Raw genomic sequence first — 27876 nt, 5'->3', positions numbered from 1 at the left:
TGTTTGCTGTGCATTTTTCAGCCACTAGCAGTCTCAGTGCAGGATGAGGGGGGCGGTAAACAAAGGTGACAAAGCTTGATTTCAAGCTGTGTGCAGTCTCTTTGTGTATATATGTTGCCATATCCCATTCTGTGGAGGATTGGGGGAGGGAGGATGGCTTTTATTTACACCCAAAATTAACTTACTCTGTGCACAAACGCCTGATGAGCCATATCCACTGTGATCGTTCCCTCCAAAGCTCAGCAGACCAAAGGGAGAGGTTGGGTGCTGTATGGAAAGGGCACTAATCCCTGTGCCGAAGCTGTACTCTCCCCAAGAATACTCCGTGCCGGGGATCTGCCTCCACTGGACATTTCCTATGGCTCTCTGATCAGAGATGATCCTGCCGGACTCTGAGCTCTTGACTACAATCAGCACATGGTTCTCAAACTCCTTCACTCCGTCAATGTGGTAGGATTGGCAGTAGTTTGTGACGGGTGGGATGTTGATGAGGAACGGGTCATACGTGGATTTCCCATTTTTAGCACCAGTGAAGAAGAGAAGAACCTGGATGCCAGCGCTAGCAGAGATGTAAAGTGGGTGAGAGACTCGGACTTCAAATTCAAAAACCTGCCCAGCCAATATGTTGCGGGAAGCTCGTGTGGGCCCTGACTGATAGTCAATGCGAGTGTTTTGGGAGGCGACGATGTACGCAATGTCATACTTGTTCTGGAAGGACAGAGGAGGGATGATGTATGTGCTGCCCCAGCTGGAGACAGGCAGGAGCTGCTCGACAGCATGATCACAAGCGGTGTTTTTTTCAGCACAGCTGTGCCCAGTCAAGACGGCCACATGTTCCCGAGACTCGATCTTGGTGCCAGATAAATCCACAGAGCTTTGCAGTTGCAAGGCTTGGTAGGGAGCGAGGGTAACAGTGAGTTTACGCCCAGCACCATAGATCGACCTTTTGAAAATTACAGCCCCTTTCAAATAAATATTAACTGTAGTGGGAGCCTGCCCTGCTACGACAGCAAACTCTTTGTAGCTTCCTAAATGGAAACCAGGTGGACTTACAATGTAATATACAGTACCCAACTTCTCAGTGGGATACACTACAGTGGTAGCAATGGAATTGGGCTTTGAGTTAACAGACAGGACAGAAATGTCTTTGTCAGCCTGAATCAGGACGGTGTTATCAAACATTTTGCTCCCAAACATCTCTACCGAGGCTGGGATCTGCACGGTCACCGTCTGTCCTTCTCCAACAGGCATCACTCTTCGTAACATACCCTTGTTCACCGTCACAGTAACCGTAGTGGAGGCATGGTAACCAGTGATGAACAGCTTGCAATCTGCTCTGATGCTTTCGACATGGTTTTGCATGAAGACCGTAATGAATTCTTTCCCACGGAAACTTGCTCTGCAAAGACCTGAAAGTAACAGATTGTGGGTTAAGAAAGAGGATCAGAAACCCCACACCAAATCACAGCTGGGAAAAGAACCCAAGTGTCCCAACTTCCAGATTCACTGCTCTAACCAAGAGCTACTAGTCACCCACCCATGTAGGGAATAGAATGCTGGAGTCCTGACTCCTAAGCTGTCTTAGTTCAACCCAAAACCCCACTTTCCTTCCGGACTTAAAAATAGAAACCAGGAGTCCTGACTTCCAGACCCCACTGCTCTAACCGTTAGACTGGCATTGTCCTCCCGGAGAAGGGAGAACATGCAAAAGAAGACCTATCATGAAGAAACCAAATATGAGGAAGAATGACTTAATAACAGTAGGAAATAAGGTATGAAGAAGAAGCTTAAATGCGAAAAAGACCAGACATGAAGAAAGCAAATCAACCGTCGCAGAGATCTCTGAACTTGAAAAACAAGGACAACTTCATATGAATACAAAGAAAAAGACTACACACAAAGAAGTGCCACCAAACACAGGGACAAGGAAGTCCAAAGGTGAGGAAGACGGAAAACAGAGAAGATGAGAACCAACATGAAGAACAGTAACTCCGCACTTAACGTTGTAGTTATGTTCCTGAAAAATGCAACTTTAAGTGAATCGATGTTAAACGAATCCAATTTTCCCATAAATTGGGGGGTTAGGTTCCAAGCAAATTTTTGAGGGACAGACAAAAGGCATTGTATACTGTACAGTACTGTACTGTGGTGGGGAGGTGCTCCTATCTTACCCCTGGGGCTCAGGGCTGGGGGTGCAGGGTCTGGCAGGGAGTTAGGGTGCGGGAGGGTGCTCAGGGTGGAGTGTAGGGTCTGGGAGGGAGTTAGGGTGTGGGAGGGCACTCGGGGTGGGATGCAGGGACTGGGCGGGAGTTAGGGTGCGGGAAGGTGCTCAGGGTGGGGTGCAGGGTCTGGGAGGGAGTTAGGGAGCGGGAGGGCACTCAGGGTGGGGTGCAGGGTCTGGGAGCGAGTTAGGGTGCAGGAGGGTGCTCAGGGTGGGGTGCAGGGTCTGGGAGGGAGTTAGGGTGCGGGAGGGTGCTCAGGGTGGGGTACAGGGTCTGGGAGGGAGTTAGGGTGCGGGAGGGCGCTCAGGGTGGGGTGCAGGGTCTAGGAGGGAGTTAGGGTGCGGGAGGGCGCTCAGGGTGGGGTGCAGGGTCTGGGAGCGAGTTAGGATGCAGGAGGGTGCTCAGGGTGGGGTGCAGGGTCTGGGAGGGAGTTAGGGTGTGGGAGGGCGCTCAGGGTGGAGTGAAGGGTCTGGAAGGGAGTTAGGGTGCGGGAGGGCGCTCAGGGTGGAGTGCAGGGGCTGGCAGGGAGTTAGAGTGCGGGAGGGCGCTCAGGGTGGGGTGCAGGGTCTGGGAGGGAGTTAGGGAGCGGGAGGGCACTCAGGGTGGGGTGCAGGGTCTGGGAGCGAGTTAGGGTGCAGGAGGGTGCTCAGGGTGGGGTGCAGGGTCTGGGAGGGAGTTAGGGTGCGGGAGGGCGCTCAGGGTGTGGTGCAGGGCCTGGCAGGGAGTTAGGGTGCGGGAGGGCGCTAAGGGTGGGGGTGCAGAAGAAGGTTCAGGACTGGGGCAGGCAGGAGGTGCAGAGCACTTACCTGGGGCAGCTCCTGTTTGGTGCAGGGGGTGTGCAGGTGGCTCTGCACAGCGCGGCACTATCCCCATGGCCATGATTCTGGGAGCTGCGATTCTGGGAGCTGCTTCTCCGCCCCTCGGCAGGCAGGGCCCCCTGAATGCAGGCGCTTTCGGGGCTGCAGGGCCGTGGGCTAAGGGATCCCTGGGGCCCTGGCCTGCAGCTCTAAAGCCCCTTTCGGAATGCGGCCCTGCGAGCACAGGCCAGAGGACTCAGGAGGAAGAAGGGCAGCCGCGCAGCCAGTGGCCACAGAGAAGCAGCTCTTTCCCTTTCAAAGCCGGCCAGAGAGAAGCCCCTGCTCCTCCTGAGTCCTCTTGCCCGTGCTCGCAGGGCCACATTCTGAAAGGGGCTTTAGAGCTGCAGGCCAGGGCCTCAGGGCCCCCTTAGCCCAGGGCCCTGCAGCCCCTAAAGCCCCTGCGTTCTGGATGGCCCTGCCTGCCGGTGGGGGAAAGGGGGCAGGGCTCGGAGGCAGCTTCCCAGCTTGCTCCCTCCCTCCCAAAAAATCCTAAATACCACCAAACAGCTGGGGGAAGCGCTAGGAGGGAGGGAGGAAGGGAGGAGGCGGAGAAGAGGAACTTGTGCAGTGCTCCCTTGTAAAGTCAGCCAAAAACACATTATAAGGGAGCGTTAGACAACTTTAAATGAGTATGTTCCCTAATGGAGCAGCGACGTCACTTTGAAACAACGTTAAGCGAGAGGATGGTAACTGAGGAGTTACTGAAACTTGAAAATGACGGAGAAGAATGACTGAGCACAAGTGAGAGAAAAGATTGAACAAAAAGAAGCCAGAACAAGATGAAGAGTGAGTATAAAGAAATCCAGATGTGTAGAAGATTGAGCATGAAGAGGCCAGAACAAGAAGAATGAGCATGAAGAAATGCAGACTTGAAGATTGGCCATGACGACAATTGAACACGAAGAATGAGCATGAAGAAATACAAATTTGTAGAATATTCAGTACAAAGAACAAGAGAGAAAAAGACTGAGTATGAAGACAGAACAAGATGAAGAATGAGTATGAAAAAATCCAGACTTGAAGATTGAGAAAGAACAAAAAAGCATTAAGAATTCCAAACAAAGAAGAAAGTCTAATTAAAATAGAATGAATGAAGAAGACCAAACAGAGAGATAACTGAGCACAAAGAAAGCTAAAAAAAATAAGATGAAAAAAATCAAAGAAAAAAATGAAAAACCAACAGGTTGTTTACAGTTTCTGTTTAAATTTTTCAAAATCCAAAATTTTCAAGGCGGGGGGAAAATCCATCAGTTTCACAAAAGTTATTTTAAAAAGGCCATTTAAAATGAGAATTCTTTCCATTTAAAAAACCTGAAACCAGCTTGACTGTTAAACCTTCTGAAGACACCTGTACAGCTTTGACTGCTACTCAGGGGCAGTATAGTATAGTGGCTAAAGCTGACACTTGGTCCCATAAGACATGGGTTCTGTTCACAGGTCTGACACTGGTTTGCTGGGTGACTGTAGGCAAAGCATTTCCCCTTTTGTCATAAACAGATAGTTAAGGGTTAATAGAACAGGAATACTTCATGTCTCTTTTGACTGTAAAGGGTTAACAAGTTCAGTGAGCCGGGCTGTCACCTGACCAGAGGACCAATCAGGAGACAGGATACTTTCAAAACTTGAGGGAGAGAAGTTTTTGTGTGTGCTGTTAATTTTTGGTTGTTGTTCTCTCTGTGCTCTGAGTGACCAGACGTGCAACCAGGTTTCTCTCCAATCTCTCCGATACAGGCTCTTATGTGCTCAGAATAGTGAGTACTAGGTAGATAAAGCGAGTTAGGCTTATGTTTGTTTTCTTTATTTGCAAATGTGTATCTGGCTGGAAGGAGTTCAAATTTGTATTTTGCTGAAAGGATTTTAATTTGTACTTGTATACTTAGGCTGGGAGGGTATTCCCAGTGCCTATAGCTGAAAGACCCTGTAACATATTCCATCTTAAATTTACAAAGATAATTTTTACTGTTTTTTCTTTCTTTAATTCAAAGCTTTTCTTGTTTAAGAACCTGATTTTTTTTTATTCTAGTGAGACCCCATGGGGACTGGGTCTGGATCCACCAGGGAATTGGTGGGGAGAAAGGAGGGAAGGAGGAGGGAAAGGTTAAATTTCTCTCTGTGTTAGGATTACTTTCTCTCTCAGGGACAGTCTGGGAGGGGGAAAGAGAAGGAAGGGGGGAAGGTGAATTTTCCTCTCTGTTTTAAGATTCAAGGAGTTTGAATCACACAGTGATCTTCCAGGGTAACCCAGGTAGGGGAAGTCTGGGAGAGGCAATGGTGAGGGAAAAGGTTTACTTTCCTTGTGTTAAGACCGAGAGGGACTGGGTCTTGGGGGTCCCCGGGCGAGGTTTTGGGGGGATCAGAGTGTACCAGGCAATGGAATTCCTGGTTGGTGGCAGCGCTACAAGTCCAAAGCTGGTAATTGAGCATAGAGGAATTCATGCTGGTACCCCGTCTTTTGGACGCTAAGGTTCAACGTGGAGAATTATACCATGACACCTTTCTATGCCTTAATTTCTCCATCTGTAAAATGGGGATAATGACCTGCTTTGTACAGCAGTTTGACATCTACTGATGATAAGGCCTGGGTAGGAAATGATATTCTTCCCATGAGAATTTTCAATATTTCTAAATTTTTTCCCATTCCAGATTTGAATTAAAAGTGGAAATGCTGAAAATTTTTGTAAACTGAAACACTGACTTTCTTTCCGTTTGGATTAATTGAAATGTTTTGATTTGATAATTTCAAAATACTTTGTTCCAATTTTGATCTCTTTTTTTACATAGTTTTAGAATAAATTAATTTACATTTCAAAACAAAAAGTCATTTTGAAATGAAAGAAACAGATTTTTTGTTGTGAAATTGTTGAAACAGGATGTGGAGTGGCAGATGTGGGGCTAGCGGTGGGGTACGGCATTTGGTAATGGGCATTTTGATGGGTCAGGGATACCCTGTGAGCTCAGCAAAGTCTGGTGGCACTTTGCACAGACCTGAGCACTTTGCTTTCAGTCAGGGTCTTTAGCAAGAGATTCTGCAGTATAAAGATAAGGCCTTTCTCTGCAACCATAATGTAAGGCCTAAAGCCTACGGCTTTCATCTGCAGCCAGATTAAAAGAGCAGCCAAGCAGCATCCATTAGCTAAGGAGCAGGAAGTCACCTCCTCACATTCCATCTAAATTACATTAAAGAAATGTAGTATCAGGCTGTTAAGAAGGAGGCCCCATCCTAATGGCACCCACTGTCACCAGGTAAAAAACAGATCTTAAGATGGCTAAAGAAAAGTTAGTTTGATAGTGTCACAACCCAGTGGCCCCCTCCCTCGGGGTCCCCTAGGGAGGCAGATCAGCACTGTATGTTGCTAACACTGTTGCAAGCATTGCAAGGCCTTTTTGGGAAGCGTTAAAGGGTTAAAGGTATGAATGCAGAACAAAAAGTTTCTTTACAGGTGACAAAAGGCCGGAGGGGGAGGAAAGGAGAAAAGAACAGGGTTAACTTGATGTTCCAGCTACACCCAAAGATAAGGCACTGACTCCAGTCCAAGGCCATTGCACACTCTCTGTTACCTGCCAAGGAAGGAAGGGGGGGAGTCCACTCCCCACCCCCACCCCCTGACCAGCCGGAAGAAATGAGAGTGGCTGAACAAATTGCAGGGGCCGCAAAAAAAGTAAAACAACAAGGGAAAAATAACCATCTCACAGCTGCCGGTGTGTTTTCGCTGAGAAGGCCACAGAAAGCCAGTTTGGACTGGTACAAAGAGCACCAGGAACAGAGGACCCTGAACAAAAACACCTCCAAAAGAACCCAGGACTTAAAAACCCTCCTGAGAGCCAAAGCAAATCGGACATCATAGTGGACCCCAAACAACCTGGGCCAAGGACAAGAACTCCCATCCACCCTTCCCCCCACCCCTTTCTTCTTATGTTACACCCAGTCTTGGCCAGCCTTGGGTAGTGCGGGTGTGAGTATGAAAGTGGGTTAGGGCTTGCGGCACTAACGCTTTCTTCCTTCCTCTGAGTGACGTGTGGAACACACACACCCCAGCATTCTCCGCTGTTATCTTATTAATAATGCTTTAAAACTTAGACACTTGGTATGTTTCGTCATCTCCTCCCCCGAGAATTGCGAAGCGGGGGAGCCCTGCGAAGTGCACCAACTGTTTTGCCCTTGGTATTTCATGTTGGCTCTGACACTATTGATTTTACATGTTAAAAATTGTATAATTAAAGGTAAGCCCCACCCTCAGTTGTAGCATGACTGAGAACCAGAGGGGGGTTAGCATTTCTCTCTCCACCCTGGTCAGCGAGGGTAGGGTGCAGGTGGGTCTACCCCTAGTCGTAGCAGTGGAAGGAGAACTTAGAAATTCTCACATACACGCTCAGTTGTAGTGTAACTAAGTATAAAAAAAGAACTTAAAGTTTCTCGCTCTGCCCAGGACGGGTTTTAAATTTGGTATATGGACCATGGTGGTAGAGAAGACCGAGTAATACGGAGGAAACCTAAGTGTCTCTCCCTTTGGCCCAGGGAGGTGAGCATTGTACGCTCTGGTGCCGTTCGGTGTGGGCAGTGTAAAATCTCAAGTAATTAAAAGACCTTCAAAGACACACACCCCTTCTTACATTACACCCAGGCTTGGCCAGCCTCGGGTAATGTGGGTATGAGTATAAAAATGGGTTAGGGATTGAGACACTAACACTTTCTTCCTTCCTCTGAGTGATGTGGGGAACACACAGACCCCAGCATTCTCCACTGTTATTTTACTAATAAAGCTTTAAAACTTAGACACTTGGTATGTTTTGTCATCTCCTCCCCCCAACAATTCTGTGGCCTCAGCCTGATCACCTAACACCTTGGCCAGATTGGTAACAGAAATCTGTCACGATAGCATCCTGTCTGTCAAGAAATCACTTATCAATAGCTGTGGTTGTGAAATCTTCATTTCTTTATTGTTTTGTCATTATGGTCCCCACTTCCCTATTGTTTATCTGTATGGTCTCTGTCTGGTTTTTTAATTGTTTCTGTCTGTTACATAATTGATTTTGCTAGGTGTAAATTAATTAAGGTGGTGGGATAGGATTGATTAGAGAATTTTGTTACGCTATGTTAGGAGTGTTTAGTACAATTTTAGTATCATGTTTGGTTAAGGTACAGCTAAAAAGGACTCAAGTTTCACTATATAAACTTGGGTCCAAAAGGAAGTTATTTGGGAACCAACTCCAGGACACAACCCCAAAGATCAGAGCTGCCAGACCGCAACACTCTGCCACTGACACCGGGCAGAAACTCGAGTCCCCCAGATGGACCTGATTCTGACAGGCCTTGAAGAAAAGTTCATCTGTCTTATTGGGAGTTGTGTGTAGTGTGTACGTTCTGGTTTTGGTGATTGTTAATAAATAGAGGTTGTGTAGGATATTACTGTGTGAGGCTCTTTCACTGGTTAAAGACCCCATAAACCTGCTAAAAATTAAGCCCTGAGTCCAAAGAGAAAGGGTGTTTGCTCTGAGTTCACAAAGAAAGGGTGTTTGCTCTGAGCCCATGGAGGAGTAGAGTCCAGAGCCCATGGAGTGGTAAAGTTAGGTGTTTTTTGCCAGGAGCCCTAGGAACTGGGAAAGGGTGGGGGGTGCCTAAATTAAGAGAGTTACGTCTTCAGCCCTAGGAACTGGGTAAAAGTGGGTGCCCTTGAGTGTGTGGGTAACAACAGGAGGGACCAAAACCTCCTAAGTCACGATACATCTATGAGAGCCAGTCGCATTGTTAGTGTCTCTCAAAACCGAAAAAACAGTCCAAAACACACACTATCGTCTTAATTTAAAAAAAAAACCCATGATTTGGGGGCTCATGAGCAGGGGGTTGGACTAGCTGACCTCCTGAGGTCCCTTCCAATCCTAATCTTCTATGATCCTAACCCTCTCTTTGTTAAACTAAATAAATTGAGCTCCGTGAGTCTATCACTAGGAAAGAAGCTTTCCAATCCTTTAATCATTCTTGTGGGTCTTCTCTGAACCTTCTCCAGCTGGTCAACATCCTTCTTGAATTGTGGACTCTAGACCTGGACATGGCAGCAGTCATACCAGAGCCAAATGCAGAGGTAATATAACCTCCCTACTCCTATTGGATAGTCTCCTGTTTAAAGTATGTGACTACATGGATATAATGAAGAGACTTGAATCAGATCACTCTAGAGTTGCTGGGACCAACACCCTGTTCTGTTGCAGCCTACTATGACATTCTGCCAACTAGACCATACCATATGGCAGGCCCTGCAGCTGCACCAGCTCATTAGTCCGGACTCCCTAATAAGTGAGCAAGGCTGTCAGATGGCCCACCCTGCCTGGCTGGCTGAGGAAGCTAGCAGCCCCCTGGCTGCTCCCAGTGCACATGCCCGTGGACTCTCTGCCTCACTGTGCTTGTCTCTTTCCAAGCCCTACTCCTGCTTTGCTCCTCCATGGCTCCAGCCCAGATCCTGCTCTGCACCCAGTCTTGATGCAGTTCTGTCTCAGCCTCGCTCCTGCCTTTCCTGGTAATCTGGTTCCGATCTTCAGTTCTTATTCCTGAATCTGACTTTGTCTCAACCCTTGGCTCTGACATTTGGGCTCTGACTGCAGTTCTGACCTTTTGCTCTGATTCTGTCTTGACCCTTGGTTCTAGCATGCAGACTCTGTCTCTGGTTCTGACATTGGTCCTGATTCTGTGTCTTGACTCTTGGTTCTGGCATTGGGATTCTGACCTCGGTTTTGACCTTCAGCCCTGGTTCTGGCTCCCTCGACCACTGGTTCTCACACTCAGACTCGGACCACTAGGCCTGACTGCCTATGATCTGGTCTTCTGACACCACACCACCTGACCTTCATTCTATTGGCATATTGTCTGACCACTAAGTGGCAGTAAAGCTGAAGTACTAGACTGTAAATTCTTGTTCTGAGTACAGTGTAATGGATATATAGACCAGATATGCCTGGAATGATTAATAACTAATGATTCCTTCTGGCCCTCAACCATTAGAAAACCTCTTCACCTCTGTTATCCCAAAATAGGATCCATCCATGAAGACAGTAAGAAAATGCTTCACATCATGTGAGACACTTTGTCTAAGAACCCACGGATCAGCCAAGGTTGAGCATTCCCTTCCCCAGCTATAGAAATTAAATTTGGCAGAGGGATAGCTCAGTGGTTTGAGTATTGGCCTGCTAATTGGCCAAGATAGTGAATTCAGTCCTTGAGGGGGCCATTTAGGGATCTGGGGCCAAAATTGGTACTTGGTCCTGCAAGTGAAGGCAGAGGGCTGGACTCGATGACTTTTCGGGGTCCCTTCCAGTTCTATGAGCTAGGATAGGTATATCTCCATATATTAAAATGGCTGAATTAGAATATTGTTAATCACCTAGGCAAGAATCTCTTATAATTTGCATAAGTATAAACCTCTGTCTCCCTCCCAACCTAGCTAAAAAACTCTAAGTTATTAAAGAAGAGTCAGACCCTGATTTCCTGCGCAAAGTGGCCCATTGCACATTGAGAGGATCAAGAAGAGGTGGGTGGAGAAGCTGCAAGTTAAACAAACTAGAAATGTGGCTTAAGGCTGAAAGGTCCAATTGAGTGAACTGTTACCCCAAGAAATCCAAGCCACGTGTTTTCACCCCAAATTATAACCTATACATTGTTTTCTTCTAAACCAAATATATTGTGAATAATCTGTTTTTCACCCTAAATTAGAATCTGCACGTTTGTTTGCTTTGTGAATCAGACCTGCATCCTGCTATATGTGGAACACACATCTCATGTTCTGTTGTAAGTCCTAATGCCCAGTATAATCAAAGACTGTGTGGAGTGTGTTCTCCAAATCGAGAAGATTATAAGGATTTTGTTGGTTTCCATTGTAAGTAACTGTTGCACGCTGGAAGTAATAGGAATTGTCTGGCACAAAGACAATGGTAAAATATAAACCAGGGTATAACTGTGGTATATTAACAGAGATTGCTTGAAAGGAGAGGATCCCAACTGATTGAAGGGGACAATTATGAAATACCATCATTGAAATGAATCAAACTTAAAAAGCCTCCAATCAGAAAAGGATTGAAGACATTTGCTGTTCACTATCGCCATTTATGGGATACCAATGGAAGCCAGAGGGAAAGAGCTGCACCCACATGGCACCTGTCCAATAGGACTTAGAGGGTGGCCTCCTCCAATGAGCCCTGAAACAACGTTCTATAAACTGGGGTCACCAGGTGTTCAGGAGGGTGAGTTACTGAACCCAACACAAGAAGCTCCAGAATTTTAAGTGCGACCTACGCCTGGACCAGCTATGTGGAAAGGACACTCCCCCATCCCAGGGCTAAGAGGATAACAAGTAGCAGTGAGATTTCATTTCATAGATTGTATTTCCCCTTCTATTCTTTAATATAAATAACTGTAGGTTATCTCAGGGCCGCCCCGGGGAGTAAGTGGGGGAGCAAGTGGGGCAATATCCCCGAGGCCCTGGGCCCCACAGGGGCCCCTACATGAATATAGTATTCTATAGTATTGCGACTTTTTTGATGGAAGGGGCCCCTGAAATTGCTTTGCCCCAGGCCCCCTGAATCCTCTGGGTGGCCCTGGATTATCTTGCTGAGTCTGCACTCTCTCATGAGACCTCAGTAACCGTATTTTAGATTTTTAACTTCTTTATAAGTCCAAGCAAATTGCCCCAAGAGAGAATTGCTTTAAGAAATTGCTTTTAATATTCTAAACTTGTCCTTTTTGCACCAATGTAGGCAAAGAGAAGTGATCACACTCTTCAAAGTGCTTTGGAGACAAGGGAGCCCTGGGCAGTGTGATAAATGTGTTAGGCACTAAAGAATTGAGAACTGTTGATCATAAGTAAATGGAATCAGAAATCTTGGTCATTTGCATTGTTCTTTGCTATAACTGCTGAGCCTCAACTCCAGATAATTGCCTGCAAGACTGTATTGTGTGTGTAATATGTACAATTGGTTGTGTCTACGTTGGAGTAGTGAATGATTATATCAATGTGGCTCTGGGTGTATTAATAAACAGTTGGTTAAAAATAATTAACTAATTAGGGAAATACGGTCCTGATTTGAGAAATCAGGATTTGAGTAACTCTGTTCAAGTTAAAAGTTGACCTGAAAAGAACCCAGCATTAAACTAGTAATCTAATGCTCCCTAGATCAGTGTTTTTCAAACAGTGGGTCTGTGGTGCACCCCAGCTGCATCCTTACCAGGAGCTGCCGGAGGTAAGGCCATGCCCCAACCCCACACCCTAATCCCTGGCCCTAGCCCTGAGCCCCCCCCAAAACCCAGAGCCCCTCCTGTACTCCAAACCCCTCATCCCCAGTCCCAGCCCAGAGTCCTGACCCCCTCCCGCACCCCAACTGTCTGCCCCAGCCCGGAGTCCCTCCAAACCTGGAACCCCTTCCTGCACCCCAAACTCCTCATCCTGGCCCCAGCCCAGAGCCCTGATCCCCTCCTGCACCCCAACCTCCTGCCTCAGCCCAGAGCCTCCTCCCACATCCTGAACCCCTCATTCCTGGCCCCACCCCACAGCCCTCACCCCAACCCTCTGCCCCAGCCCAGAGCCCCTCCCACACCCAAACTCCTCATCCCCAGCTCTGTTGGGTCGCAGGCATCAACAATTTTCTTCGACTAGGTTCCCAGAAAAAAAGTTTGAAAACCACCGCCCTAGACTCAATAGAAAGGGTTTATCCTATTGGATCCTGTTATAGATTGGCAAACCTACTTTGTTCGATATCAGCTTTAAAATCTAACTGGCACCCTGGCAAATTCATCAGTTCAACCCCTTTCACACCTACAATGGCCATGGCTCTATCCACCCCTCTTGTATTATTAATATTTATCATTTTGCTACTGATGTAAAACCCACAGACATATCTCCACTGCCACAATGATCAACACCCCCCATAACACACATTTCAAGATCCATGGATTCTACACATGCCTGTTTCAACATGTGGGGTACTCCATCCAGTGCACTAAATGCCCCAGTAACAACTCTGTGGATGAAACCAGACAATCACTACATTCTTGAATGAACTCGTACAGGAAAATGGTCAAAGACAAAAACAACTTTACCTGTGGGTGAACCCTTTTCACAAAGCGATCACTCTGTATGTGACCTATCAGTCCTCATCCTGAAAGGAAACCTGCACAGTGCATTCAAAAGACCAGCCTGCAAGCTTAAATTCATAACCCTGCTAGACACTAAAAATCATGGCCTAAACAGAGACACTGGATTTCAACAATCTGTAACCCACTTTAACCCAGTGGTTCTCAAACTTTTGTACTGGCGACCCCTCTCAGGGTATGGCAACACTTGAAACTTCAAAGCGCTATGTGATTAGGCGAGTGGGCGGGCAGTGGCGGGGGGGGGGACAGGTGAGCTGGCAGTGGGGGAAGGGGTCTGAGGAGGCGAGCTGTGAGTCGGTGGCTGACCTGTTCTACTGATCTGGTCTGGCTCCCATCCCCTCGCCAAGGGGTGCAGCTGTCTGGAGGTGCTGCCTTCCACCCCTTCCTCAGTCACACCTCATTCATTCAGCAGGGGGGAAGATCTTATTCTACTTCTAACAAAAAGACATTTTTCTTTTACCTTAATTATACCACCTTCGGGGCACACTATAACATATTACCAAGGTTAAATACCGCTGTTTTGGCGGGGCAGCACTGGGGAAGGAAGGTTTGTTTCCACGGGATGGGTGGTGCTGGGGGAGAGGGTATTTCAGGGGGGCTGGGCAGCACTGGGGGGGGAGTTTTTCAGGGGGGCTTGGTGGTGCTGGGGGGGTGTTGTGTTTTGGGGGGGCTTGGTGGCGCTGGGGAGCATCGGTGGGGTCGGGGGGGTTCAGCCCTCAGCTGTTTTCTTTGGAGTAATATGGCCCTCGTCGCTTTACGAGTTGTGCAGGCCTGATCTATGAGGCTGGGAGCACCTTTCCGAGATCTGAAGGAGAGCTCTGTGTGGCTCAAAAGCTTGTGTCTCTCCCACCAGCAGAATTTGGTCCAATAAAAGATATTATCTCCCCTACCTTATCTCGCTAATGTCCTGGGACCAACAAGGCTACAACAGCCCTCCCTTACATCTGTTCAGTTATCAGTTAACCCATCTCCCACTGATGTCAACATGCCAAATGGCTGAGTGCTCAATACCCCTGATTTCAGCTCATGCTTTAGCTACAAGGAGCCCAAACCCAGAGGCTCCTTGAGTTCAATAGGAATGTGTCCAAATCAGATCGTTGAGTGGGTCAAGAGACAGAAGTTACTGCTGTGCTGAAAGCAGAGTCTATTGTTAGGCTGGGAAGGGTTATCTTTTATTGGTAAATGTCCTTGTCACCATACACGCAACACTGCCAAAAACAGTCATTCCTACGTGACTAATCAAAATGCTGCTTGAGAACTTTACTAGCGTTTGATTGCACTCTATTTACTTCGTATATTTTGACGTGTGAAGTAGACAATTGGAGTTTTAACCATTATACAGCTTTCACACTTTGAATCTGAACCTCTACTGTCATTCATAATTAGTGTCTGAGCCCCCACGCAATGTTAGACATTCCCCATGATTACCTGCAACTGTGAAAATAAAAGTGAAAAAATGCTTAAAAATCAATATTAATATTACCTCCCTACCATGCTGACCACAACTGTTTCCTTTTTCTCCCCTGTCTGTCTGATCCCCTCTGTTCTCTTATACTCAGGCTGTCAGCTCTTTGGGGTGGGGACCATCTCTTTGCTCTGTTGTTTGTACAGCATCTGGTGCTGTGGAGTCATGGTCTAGGACTGGGGCACCACGGTGCTACCGTAACACCTCATAAAGATCAATAATAATTTATCAGGAGTTGGGACAAAATTTTCAAATCTGCATACCTAAAGTTAGACCCCTAAATAGAACTGGTCCAAACTTAGAAATTTCATTCCATGGGTAATTCTGAGATTTCAAGATTTCCTTTTGTCCCAAATCAGACAGAAACACTGATTTTTTTCCCCTGAAAATGAAATTTCATCTTGAGTCAACTGAAACATTTTGATAAAACTGAAATGTTTCATTTTGATTTTGAATGCTTTTATTTTGTGAAAAAGTATAATAGACAATAAAATACATTTTGCAGTGAAAAACTGTTTTGAAATGAAAAATGAGAAACATTTCATTCTGAAAACATGCACCTGTTCCATTTTGACATCATCGAAATCACAGAGTCACAGACTTTAAGGCCAGAAGGGGGCACCAAATTACTTAGCTGGCCTCCTGAACGTCACAGGACACCAAAACTATTAAGAAGCCTCACACCAAACCCAACAACCAGAATGAGACCCAAGAATAGTGTGGAAGAAAAAGGTCCAGGTAGAGACCGTTGAATCGCAGAAGTCAACGAATGGCTATGCAGGTGGTGGAGAGAAGTCTTTGGATTCTTCGACCATGGGATGGTGTTCCAAGACAGAGGAGTGCTAGGCAGAGATGGGCTCCACCTAATGAAGAGAGAGAAGCGCATCTTCGCAAGCAGACTGGCTAACCTAGGGAGGAGGGCTTTAAACTAGGTTCACCGGGGGAAGGAGACCAAAGCCCTGAGGTAGGTGGAGGAAATGGGATACCAGGAGGAAGCACGAGAAGGAGAGTGCAAAAGGGGAGGACTCCTGCCTCATAGTGAGAAAGCAGGACTATTAGCAAGTTATCTTAAATGCCTATTGTGACAGACCCAAACCAGTGGGGTACAGGAGTCTGGTAGAGGGCAAATATACTGGTCACTGGATGAGTAGTTTTCTGTTCCCTGAGTGACCAGAGCAGGGGCTGCACTAGAGTAATCAGGAACCTGCTGGAACCAATTAAGGCAGACAGGCTGATTAGAACACCTGCAGCCAATCAAGGCAGACTAATCAGGGCACCTGGGTTTAAACAGGAGTTCACTCCAGTCGGGCTAGCAGCGGGGGAGGGAGCCAGAGGAGAGGACGTGCGTGTGAGGAGCTGGGAGCAAGAGGCACAAGGAGCTGAGAGAGAGAGTGTGCTGCTGGAGGGCTACGGCGTACAAGTGTTATCAGACACCAGGAGGAAGGTCCTGTGGTGAGGATAAAGAAGGTGTTTGGAAGAGGCCATGGGGAAGTAGCCCAGGGAGTTGTAGCTGTCATGCAGCTGTTACAGGAGGCACTCTAGACAGCTGCAGTGCACAGGGCCCTGGGCTGGAACCCGGAATAGAGGGCGGGCCTGGGCTCCCCCCAAACCTCCCAACTCCTGATCAGACACAGGAGGAGTCAACCCAGACTGTGAGGAAGATCAATGAGGTGAGCAAATCTGCCAATAAGCGCAGGACCCACCAAGGTAGAGGAGGAACTTTGTCACACTATATACAAATGCAAGAAGCCTGGGGAACAAGCAGGGAGAACTGGAAGTCCTGGCACAGTCAAGGAATTATGATGTAATTGGAATAACAGAGACTTGGTGGGATAACTCACCTGACTGGAGTACTATCATGGATGGATATAAACTGTTCAGAAAGGACAGGCAGGGCAGAAAAGGTGGAGGAGTTGCATTTTATGTAAGAGAACACTATGACTGCTCAGAGTATGAAACTGCAGAAAAAGCTGAGAGTCTATGGATTAAGTTTAGAAGTGTGAGCGATTTTGACTTCCTCAGGGAAGTGATGGGCAGGATCCACTGAGAGAATAACATGAGGGGGAGAGGAGTCCAGGAGAGCTGGCTGTATTTTAGAGAATCCTTATTAAGGTTTCAGGAACAAACCATCCCGATGTGTAGAACAAATAGTAAATATGGCAGGCAACCAGCTTGGCTTAACAGCGAAATCCTTGCTGATCTTAGACACAAAAAAGAAGCTTACAAGAAGTGGATGCTTGGACAAATGACCAGGAAGGAGTATAAAAATATTGCTCAGGCACACAGGAGTGAAATCAGGAAGGTCAAATCACACTTGGAGTTGCAGCTAGCAAGGGATGTTAAGAGTAACAAGAAGGGTACTTTAGCAACAAGGTGGTCAAGGAAAGAGTGGGCCCCTTACTGAATGAGGGAGGCAACCTAGTGACAGAGGATGTGGAAAAAGCTAATGTACTCAATGATTTTTTTGCCTGTCTTCACGAACAAGGTCAGCTCCCAGACTGCTGCACTGGGCAGCACAGCATGGGGAGGAGGTGACAAGCCCTCTGTGGAGAAAGAAGTGGTTCGGGACTATTTAGAAAAGCTGGACTAGCACAAGTCCATGGGGCCGGATGCGCTGCATCCAAGGGTGCTAAAGGAGTTGGTGAATGTGATTGCAGAGTCATTGGCCATTATCTTTGAAAACTCATGGGGATCGGGGGAGGTCTTGGATGACTGGAAGAAGGCTAATGTAGAGCCCATCTTTTAAAAAGGGAAGGAGGATCCAGGGAACTACAGACCAGTCAGCCTCACCTCAGTCCCTGGAAAAATCATGGAGCAGGTCCTCAAGAAATCAATTCTGAAGCACTTAGAGGAGAGGAAAGTGATCAGGAACAGTCAGCATGGATTCAGCAAGGGCAAGTCATGCCTAACTAACCTAATTGCCTTCTGTGAGGAGATAACTGGCTTTGTGGATGAGGGGAAAGCAGTGGATGTGTTGTTATTCCTTGACTTTAGCAAAGCTTTTGATACGGTCTCCCACAGTATTCTTGCCAGCAAGTTAAAGAAGTATGGGCTGGATGAATGGACTATAAGGTGGATAGAAAGCTGGGTAGATCGTCGGGCTCAACAGGCAGTGATCAATGACACCATGTCTAGTTGGCAGCCGGTATCAAGCGGAGTGCCACAAGGGTCGGTCCTGGAGCCAGTTTTGTTCAATAGCTTCATTAATGATCTGAAGGATGACATGGACTGCACCCTCAGCAAGTTTGCAGATGACACTAAACTGACAGGAATGGTAGATACGCTGGAGGGTAGGGATAGGATACAGAGGGGCCTAGACAAATTAGAGGACTGGGCCAAAAGAAACCTGATGAGGTTCAACAAGGACAAGTGCAGAGTCCTGTACTTAGGATGGAAAATCCCATGCACTGCTACAGACTAGGGACTGAGTGGCTAGGCAGCAGTTCTGCAGAAAAGGATCTAGGGGTTATAGTGGACGAGAAGCTGGATATGAGTCCACAGTGTGCCCTTGTTGCCAAGAAGGCTAACAGCATTTTGGGCTGTATAAGTAGGAGCATTGCCAGCAGATGGAGGGATGTGATCATTCCCCTCTATTCAACATTGGTGAGGCCTCATCTGGAGTACTGTGTCCAGTTTTGAGCCTCACACTACAAGAAGGATGTGGAAAAATTGGAAAGAGACTAATGGAGGGCAACAAAAATGATTAGGGGGCTAGAGCACATGACTTATGAGGAGATGCTGAGAGAACTGGGATTGTTTAGTCTGCAGAAGAGAAGAATGGTTTTTAAGGCCCGGCTTGACAAAGTCCTAGCTGGGAACATTTAGTTGGGGATTGGTCCTGCTTAAAGCAGAGGGTTGGACTAGATGACCTCCTGAGGTCACTTCCAACCCTGATATTCTATGATTCTATTGCAACCCACAGGAGAATAAACTATTATCTGCCACAGGCAGAGGAGAGGAGGGACTGAGGACCACCAGGCCCAAGGCTCCTGCAATGGCAGGGAAATTATTAAATTAATATATGCAGGTAATCCCGGCAAGTGACCTGCACACACACGCTGCAGAGGAAGGTGAAAACCCTCCAATGTTCCTGCCAAACTGATGTGGGGAGGGGAAAATTCCCTCTCACAGTGCCTGTGGCCATGGGAGGTGGCTGAATCACGGGCTCAGGGAGGCTAGCCCCTGGCCCAGCTCACCCCTTCCACCTGAGGCCTGGCCCCTGCCAAAGCCCAGAGGCCTGTGCTCCTCTGCGGCTGCCAGGCCCACACCTCAGCCCTGGGCTGCCCAAGCACCTCCAGCCCTGGAGCACAGAGTGATGCATGGCCTCCTGCTCCAGTCCCAGAGCACACACCACTCCCCCAGCGCCAGGCAGACCCAGCCACCCCAAGTCCCAGCTGCCCTAGCTCCAGCCCCAGCTCAGCAGGCTTCCCGGAAGAGGAGGTGCCCAGGTTGAAACTCTGAACATGAGACTCGGGAACACAAAACATAAATGAAAACTGAGCCCCTTCCCCCCATCTTTATGAACAACCCTGGTGCAGAATCCCACTCATAAATCTCTGCAGCTCTCTCTGAAAACTCACAGCTTCATTTCAATTTTTTCTGAAACAATTATATTGAAATTGACACATTCCTGCAGAAAATTCCACAAAGCTGCATTTTCTGACAGAAAATGTTCAATGGGGAAATTACTGAGTAGCTCTATTCTTAGTTCCATATTTAGGCATTTAGGGAGGAATGTTCAACAGCGTCTAAGTGATTAAGGAGCGCCAGTCCCCCAAGCTTAACCAGCGTAAGTATCCCACCCCAGATGCATAACTTCAGACACCCAGGGTTCAAAACTTTGCCGTGGTATTTTGATCCTTACCGCACAGAAGCACCAGCCAGGCGCAGAGCAGCAGCGTCCCCTTCTTTGCCATTGCTGGAAAACGAGGGGAAATGTGTCAGATTAATGCAGAAAGAAGGCAGGGCTATCAGTGTCTGAGGACACTAGTGGGGATCAGCTGCCAAATTTACCACCTCCTTCACCTGAGAAATGGGGACAGAATGGCCTACCTGGGAGGCAGGTATATATTCTCTCTATGGGGAAAGTGAGGCACAGAGAGTTGAAGTGACATGAACAAAGTTGCAGAGTTAGTGATACAACTGGGGATAGAACCCAGGACTCCTGACTCCCTGTCCCCTCCTGCCCTCACCACTAGACCCCACTCCCCTCCCAAAACTGGAGATAGAACCAAGAGTCCTCACTCCTAACCATTCCTGCTCTAAACCCCACACCCCTCCTGAGTTAATGCAAGAGAAAAATTGGAAACAAAGAAACATTAGATGTATTGCGTCCAAAATCCAGCTCTCACACAAAGCAAAGAACCACATATGACAGGTAACCATCCATTTATCTATCTGAGAGAAACAAGTTGGGTGAGGTAATATCTCTTATTAGAACAACTTCTGTCGGTGAAAGAGTCAAGCTTCCCAGCTACACAACCTGAAGAAGGGCTCTGTGGAGGACTTGTCCCTTCCGCCAACAGGTGTTGGTCAAATAAAAGACCCACCTTGTCTCTCTAATATCCTGGGACCAACATGCCTACAACAACCCTGTAAACAATATCTATCTAATCTATCTATCTATCTATCCCCATACAAATTGTCTATCTATCCATCCCTGTTTGCATCCCTCTGTCTAACTAGTTAGCTATCCCACCCCATCTATCCAGCTATAGCATTTTTAATGTTCCTATCGCTCTGTGATCTAAGCAGTTTTGCCTCAATAGGGAAAGGACAAGATTGTGCTCACCTGCCCCATGCACCTGGCTAGCCCAGTGCCTGAGCATACTGGTGCTATATAGCCGGGAACGCCTTGGGGAAGTAGCCAATGTTCCACAGTGACACCCATGGGTGGGGTGGGGGCAAGCAGTAAGTGTCAGATTTAATCACAACTTCCTGAATGAGAAACTTGTTCATACATTATACAAGCCTATAATGCTGATCTATATTTACCTATCTATCCCCATACACACCCATATCATTGTACTGGAAAGAATAACAGCTACCTCGCTGTGTGCCATAGGCTCTTCACTACTACATCTAATGGTGATTCTCCAACATGAGTTAAGGTATTAGGAACATGAACAAGAGAAGTAAATGGTGCAGCCATCCGAAGACCTCAAGGAGGCACCTGCATCCTTGGCTGCGTTGTTCAACGCTGTTGAATGCATGTGATGTTGTGCTACAAATTCCTGCCATTTGATCATGTTAGACCTTTCTCTGCTAGGCTGAAGAGGCCATTACTAAATATTTGCTTCCCTTGTAGATACTCATAGACTAATCAAGTCACCCCTTAACCCTGTCTTTGTTAAGCTAAATAGAGTGATCTCCTTGGGTCCGTCACTATAAGGCAAGGTTTCTAATCCTTTAACCCTTCTCATGGCTATTCTCTGAACTCTCTCCAATGAACGTCCTTCTGGAATTGTGGGCACCAGATCTGGACACAGGCATGCAGCAGCAGTCACACTGGTGCCAAATACAGAGGTAAAATAACCTCTCTGTTCCTACTCGAGATTGCCCAGTTTTGCATCGCAGGATCACAATAAGTGATTTATTCTGTAATTCTTATTTCCTGTAACCTAAACCATGTGGTCCTTTCCTCAAGGAGAAGGTGGGCGGAGTGAGAACTAGATCTATTGCTGTATCTCAATATACCCCATCTATCTAGCTATAGAATCATAGAATACCAGGGTTGGAAGAGACCTCAGGAGGTATCTAGTCCAACCCCCTGATCAAAGCAGGACCAACACCGACTAAATCATCCCAGCCAGGGCTTTGTCAAGCTGGGCCTTAAAAACCTCTAAGGATGGAGATTCCACCACCTCCCTAGGTAACCCATTTCAGTGCTTCACTACCCTCCTAGTGAAAAAGTTTTTCCTAATTTCCAACCTAAACCTCCCCCATTGCAACTTGAGACCATTACTCCTTGTTCTGTCATTTCCAACCACTGAGAACAGCCGAGCTCCATCCTCTATGGAACCTCCCTTCAGGTAGTTGAAAGCTGCTATCAAATCCCACCTCTCTTCTCTTCTGCAGACTAAACAAGTCCAGTTCCATCAGCCTCTCCTCACAACTCATGTGCTCCATCCCCCTAATTATTTTTGTTGTCCTCCGCTGGACTCTCCCCAATTTGTCCACATCCTTTCTGTAGTGTGGGGCCCAAAACTGGACACAGTACTCCAGATGAAGCCTATCTATCTAATCTATCTTCCTATCTATTGTGCCAATTTCCGTAGTGCTTGACAAAGAGTTTATTCTACATAATTATTCAATTTTCCTGTTAATGGAGACAGGTTTCAGAGTGGTAGCTGTGTTAGTCTGTATCAGCAAAAAGAATGAGGCGTACTTATGGCACCTTAGAGACTAATAAATTTATTTGGGCATAAGCTTTCATGGGCTAGAAGTGCGTTTTAGCCCACAAAAGCTTATACCAAAATACATTTGTTAGTTTCTAAGGTGCCACAAGTTCTCCTCATTTTTTCCTGTTAATGGAGTTAGTCCTGATTTGCACTTGGGCCTGATCAGAACCAATCCCATTTTCTGACTTTTTATAAGGGTTATATGGCATTCCTTTTCAAATCAGAACCAGAGTATCTCTGTGTACTGATGCTGTGTCTACAGAACCTCTGAGCCAACCCAGCCCCATGGCAGTAAAAGCCCATGTATGCCAAGCAATCTGAAATGATTGCTAATTGGGGCCATAAACAAAGTGAGGTGTGGCCAGCTCTTCACATGCAAAGGCTGTAGGTGATGGAGCATCTCATCTGGAAATCCCTTCCAGTAGCTTTCTGCCTGCTAGCTGGGCAAACAAGAGGGGAATTTTAACAAGGCAGCTGGGCTGGGGTTACAAGGCAACAGGGGAATGGGTCATCTGAGAGCTTGTACTAGCGATGACTCATGTACACTGCTGGGGCATAGGTGTCAGCACTGGCTCCGAGGGGAACATGCCCCCTGCCTTGTTCCCCGCAGCAAAGAGTCTCCTAGTCCCAAGCTGGGGCATTAGAATCAGCACGGATTAGAAGGGGAATGCACCCCCTTCTAAGTCACCATCTCACTTCCTACAACACAGAACCCCTTGATGCCATGCTGGGGCATTGGGGTGAACACCTGCTCTGTCGGGAGAGCATCCATCCTATGTTCCCTACAGCTCAGTGCACCCTAAAGCCAGGCTGTGATCAGTCAGATAGAAGACAATCATAGTTTGTGTCCACTCCAGCATGTCTTACCCCAGCTGATTGCTCGTGGAGGTTTATGATCCATTCCACTAATCAGTGTAGTGCTGGCAGACCAGGTACCCGTTCATGCCAAGGACTCCATGCCTCACTTGACCACTCAGAGCAAGTCTACACTTAAAACCCTGCTCTGATGCAGCTGCACCGCTGTAGCTCTTTAATGAAAATGAACACATAGAGCTCTCCCATTGACGCGGTTAGTCCACCTCCCCGAGAAGCGGTAGCTATGTTGGCGGAAGAAGCTCTCTCGCCGACATAGCACTATCTACACACAGGGAGGGGGTTAGGTCACTATAACTATGGCACTGCAGCTTACATCGACCTAACCATGTAAGTGTCTACACCAAAATTTCACTCCAGCCGATGTAACTCACCCACTGTGCCAACTTAATAACTCCAACTCCATGAGAGGCATTGAGTTCAGGTTGACATAGTTAGGTCAATCCAGTGTCAATGCAGACACTGTGTTACTTACATCGACTTTAGTGGCCTCCAGGAGATGTCCCACAATGCCCCACCTTGACCACCTTGGTCACAGTTTTGAACTCTGCTGCCCAGAGGCCAGGTACACAGATACATGCCCCTCCCCTTTAAAGCCCTGTGAATTTTTGAGATTCAGTTCCTGGTTGCCCAGTGTGGAGAGCGCATGTAACAACTCTTGAGCACATGTAACAACTCCTACGGTTGGAGCGCAGCTGGGACTGCACAGCTTCCTCCCCCCAAACACTGATGAGGTCCAGCAACTCGCCATTGCTCCATGCTGGGGCTCGTTTGGCGCGTGGAGGCATGGTCGTCTGGAAAGATTCACTGATTGCACTCCACACCTGGCTGAGCAAACAGGAAGGGGATTTTTAAAATTCCCGGGGCATTTAAAGGGCGGGTCACCTGAGGCCAGGGCAATAGAGTTCAAACTGATGAGCAGAGTGGCTGAACAGGCATTCTGGGATACCTCCGAATACCTCTGGAGGCCAATAACAGCGCTTTTGATGGCCACACTGGTGGAGCAGCACTGCATCACCAGTGCTGCAGTCATTATTCTGCAGGCCGAGGTGGAGTACAGCCAGCGCTGTAGCCAGGGAGATACAGCGCTGTATGTGCCTTGCAAGTGTGGACGGTGAGTGAGTTACAGCGCTGTAAGGCCACCACCAGTGCTGCAACTCTCCAGTGTAGCCAAGCCCTGATGCAAAGAATTCATTCAGCTTCTCTGCCTTGTCTTCCTTGAGTGCTCCTTTAGTATCTCAATCATTCAATGGCCCCCACGGATTGTTTGGCAGGCTTCCTGCTTCTGATGTACTTAACAATTTTTGGCAGTTAGTTTTTGGGTCGTTTGTTAGCTGTTCTTCAAATTCTTTTTTGGCCTGGCTAATTATAGTTTTACACTTGACTTGCCAGAGTTTACGCTCCTTTCTATTTTTCCTCAGTAGGATTTGACTTCCAATTTTTAAAGGGTGTCTTTTTGCCTCTAACATTCTGTTGTTTAGCCATAGTGGCATTTTTTGGTCCTCTTACTATTTCTTTTTTAATTGGAGGGATACATTGACTTTGAGCCTCCATTATGGAGTTTTAAAAAAAACATCCATGCAGCTTGCAGGCATTTCACTCTTGTGACTGTTCCTTTTAATTTCCATTTATAGCTTCCTCATTTTTGTGTAGTTCTCCTTTTTGAAGTTAAATGCTACTGTGGTGGCTTTCTTTGGTATTGTTCTCCCCACAAGGATGTTAAATTTAATTATATTATGGTTGCTATTACTGAGCAGTTCACCTATATTCACCACTTGGACCAGATCCTGTGTGCTACTGAAAACTAAATCAAGAATTGCCTTTTCCCTTGTGGGTTCCAGGCCTAGCTGCTTCAAGAAGCAGCCATTAATAGTTAATTTGTGCTTTGTGGCTTTTAACTTTCAGCTATTAGAGCTCATTCTGCCTTTGTTTGCTAGATCCAAGAGCCCTCTATTCTCTGCTTCCTACTTAGAACAGAGCTGGGTGAAACTTTTCCGATAAAGCTTTTTTCAGTGAAAAATTCAGATTTGGCAACACTGCCATGTTTTGCAAATTTGTGTGGTTTCGCTGAATTGTTCATGTTGGAAAAAAAGAAAAACCTCCCAACATCTCAACATTTTGTGTTCACAATTTCTAAATGAAACATTCTGATCTTTTGGGTTAAAAATGACTTTTTAGTTCAAAATATCCTTGAAATGTAGATATATTTTTAAAAAATAAACAATGTTAAGAAACTCAATTTTTTTTTAATTTCTCATAATTTACAGCAAAAATGAAAAAAAAAATTGCTCTGCTCTAGTTTACAGCTGCTAGTCAAGACATTTCTTAGATTCATAGATTCCAAGGCGTCAAGGACCATTGTGACAATGAAGTCTGACCTCCTCTAACAGAGCCCAAGGATCTTCCCCAAAATAATTCCTGGAGCAGATCTGTTAGAAAAACATCCAATCTTGATTTAAAAATTGCCAGTGATGGAAAATCCACTGTGACCCTTGATAAATTGTTCCAATGGCTAATTACTCTCACTATTAAAACTTATTTCCAGTATAAAATTGTCTAGCTTCAGCTTCATGGTATTGGATGGTGTTGGACCTTTCTCTGCTAGATCGAAGAGCCCATTATTTAACATTTGTTCCCCATGTAGGTACTGTGACAAAGTTCCTCCTCTGCCTTGGTGGGTCCTGCGCTTATTGGCAGATTTGCTCACCTCAGAGATCTTCCCCTCTGGTGGAACCCACAGTCTGGGTCAACTTCTCCTGTGTCTGATCAGGAGTTGGGAGGTTTGGGGGGAGCCCAGGCCCGCCCTCTACTCCGGGTTCCAGCCCAGGGCCCTGTGGATTGCAGCTGTCTACAGTGCCTCCTGTAACAGCTGCATGATAGCTATAACTCCCTGGGTTACTCCCCCCATAGCCTCCTCCAAACACCTTCTTTATCCTCACCACAGGACCTTCCTCCTGGTGTCTGATAACGCTTTTACTCCTTAGTTCTCCAGCAGCACACCCTCTCACTCTCAGCTCCTTGCACCCCTTGCTCCCAGCTCCTCACATGCACATTAAAAACTGAAGTGAGCTCCTTTTTAAACCCAGGTGCCCTGATAAGCCTGCCTTGATTGGCTGCAGGTGTTCTAATCAGCCTGTCTGCCTTAATTGGTTCCAGCAGGTTCCTGATTACTCTAGTACAGCCCCTGCTCTGGTCACTCAGGGAGCAGAAAACTACTCATCCAGTGACCAGTATATTTGCCCTCTACCAGACTCCTGTACTCCACTGGTCCAGGTCTGTCACAGTACTTTTAGACTTGGATCAAATCACCCTTTAATCTTCTCTTTGTTCTACTAAATAGACAGCTGCTGGAATCTCTCATTATAAAAGCGTGTTTTCTATTCCTTTCATTCTCAAATGTCTCTTCTGAACGCCTCTCCAATTTATCAACATCCTTCTTGAACTGTAGACACCAGAACTGGAGACAGGATTCCAGCTGTGGTTCCATCAGTGCCACATAAAGAGGTAAAATAATCTCTTAACATTTTTTATGAAGACTGAGCTCCTTAAATCTTGCTTTATTGGCCCTGTTCTTCAGGCATCCTTGTATCTTTTTGCTGAAGCCTCTCCAACTCTGCCCCCAATGATGTAGCCAGCTTGTTGACTCCCGCACACCTGTTATCTTTTTCCCCCCAAAGCCAATGTAACACAAACACAGACACAGCAGCTACCGTGGGGAATACAACTCAGGACCGTCTATTCGAGAGACACGGACTTCTCTAACTCGTGGGATAAAGCTTCATCCTTACTAACAAGTTTTAGTAGCAGGATGCACTATTATTATTGTTAACTATTTGTATGGTGATTTCACTCTATTGTGCTCAGCACTGTACAGACACGGAACCAAAAGACTGTCGTGTTCTCTTCCTCTGAGTCAGGAAATTACCTTAAGATAGAAAGAAACAGGCTGCTATAATAAAATCATTGGATGACATTTGCAAAAATGAGTTTATTGCTTCACAATCATATCTGCAGGTTTATTTGTTTTTACTGACAATCAGAACAAAGTCTTTTTCCTCATTAAATATCCTAGAGGACACAGAAAGTCACGAGGGCTACAGTTATGGCCCTATGAGCAATTCCTAGCTAAAATGGCAGCGGGGTTCACTCCAGGGAGGGAAGATACTTCAGCAGCCAGGATTTTGTTTAGACGTCACTAAAAGACAAAAACAGGAGAGGAGTTAGTCAGCCTCCTTCAGGACTAGGAAGATGTCTCAGTAAGATTCCTTTGCAATTGAGTCATAGATTTTAAGGCCAGAAGGGACCAGATCATCTAGTCAGCACAAGCTAGGGAATTTCAACCACTTTCCTCCCCAGGGAGGTACCTATAGACCATTATAGAAAGATCATGGAAAGGGCAGCATCTGCAGAGCCACTCACCACCCAGAGAAGTCTCTTGCCTTCCAGTAATCGATAACCTCAGCAATGTTTCCTGCGACCTTCCCGCTGGGCAACTGCAGATCATCGGAGACATCGCCATTGAAGTTCCCGCAAGACGCGCACAGCTTGTTAGCCAGGCTCTTGCTGACTCTCACCGTCACCCCCCCACTGGGGCTAAACAGAACCTGCATTCCCGAGGCCTGGACCACGGCCACGCCGCCCTGAGACCTGCTCACAGACACGGCTTCAGAGACGTTCGCCGGCAGCTGCAGCAGGCGCCCGTTCACCTGGAACACACAGTCATAAGTCACAGGAGAACTGGGGAATGTGGAGGTGAATGAAATAGAAGGCCAGGAGCTGAAATAGAGTCCATAGGCCACATTATATGGCAACAGGATCTAGACTCTATAGAACCCATCATAAGGCTATGAGTCCATGGGCCCCAGTACCAGGTAATGGGATCTAGAGTCTATGAGTCACAATAAAAAGCAATGCGGTCTAGTGA

General features: G+C 46.8%; 1 protein-coding gene across 1 annotated transcript in view; it reads right to left on the bottom strand.

Moving 5' to 3' along the window:
• LOC127038386 (IgGFc-binding protein-like) overlaps positions 1-27876 on the bottom strand; it is an 85640-nt gene that overhangs the window by 23861 nt on the left and 33903 nt on the right. The window contains exons 18-22 of the mRNA XM_050930965.1: positions 27372-27658; positions 26983-27020; positions 19544-19597; positions 1071-1409; positions 186-890 (exon numbers count right to left, since the gene is read on the bottom strand). Of these exons, the coding sequence (XP_050786922.1) occupies positions 186-890; positions 1071-1409; positions 19544-19597; positions 26983-27020; positions 27372-27658 (1423 nt within the window). The remainder of the gene's footprint in view (positions 1-185; positions 891-1070; positions 1410-19543; positions 19598-26982; positions 27021-27371; positions 27659-27876) is intronic.

This window comes from Gopherus flavomarginatus, chromosome 20, assembly GCF_025201925.1.
Source record: "Gopherus flavomarginatus isolate rGopFla2 chromosome 20, rGopFla2.mat.asm, whole genome shotgun sequence".
Classification (NCBI taxonomy): Eukaryota; Metazoa; Chordata; order Testudines; family Testudinidae; genus Gopherus; species Gopherus flavomarginatus.
This window is presented reverse-complemented; position numbering and strand designations above follow the sequence as displayed.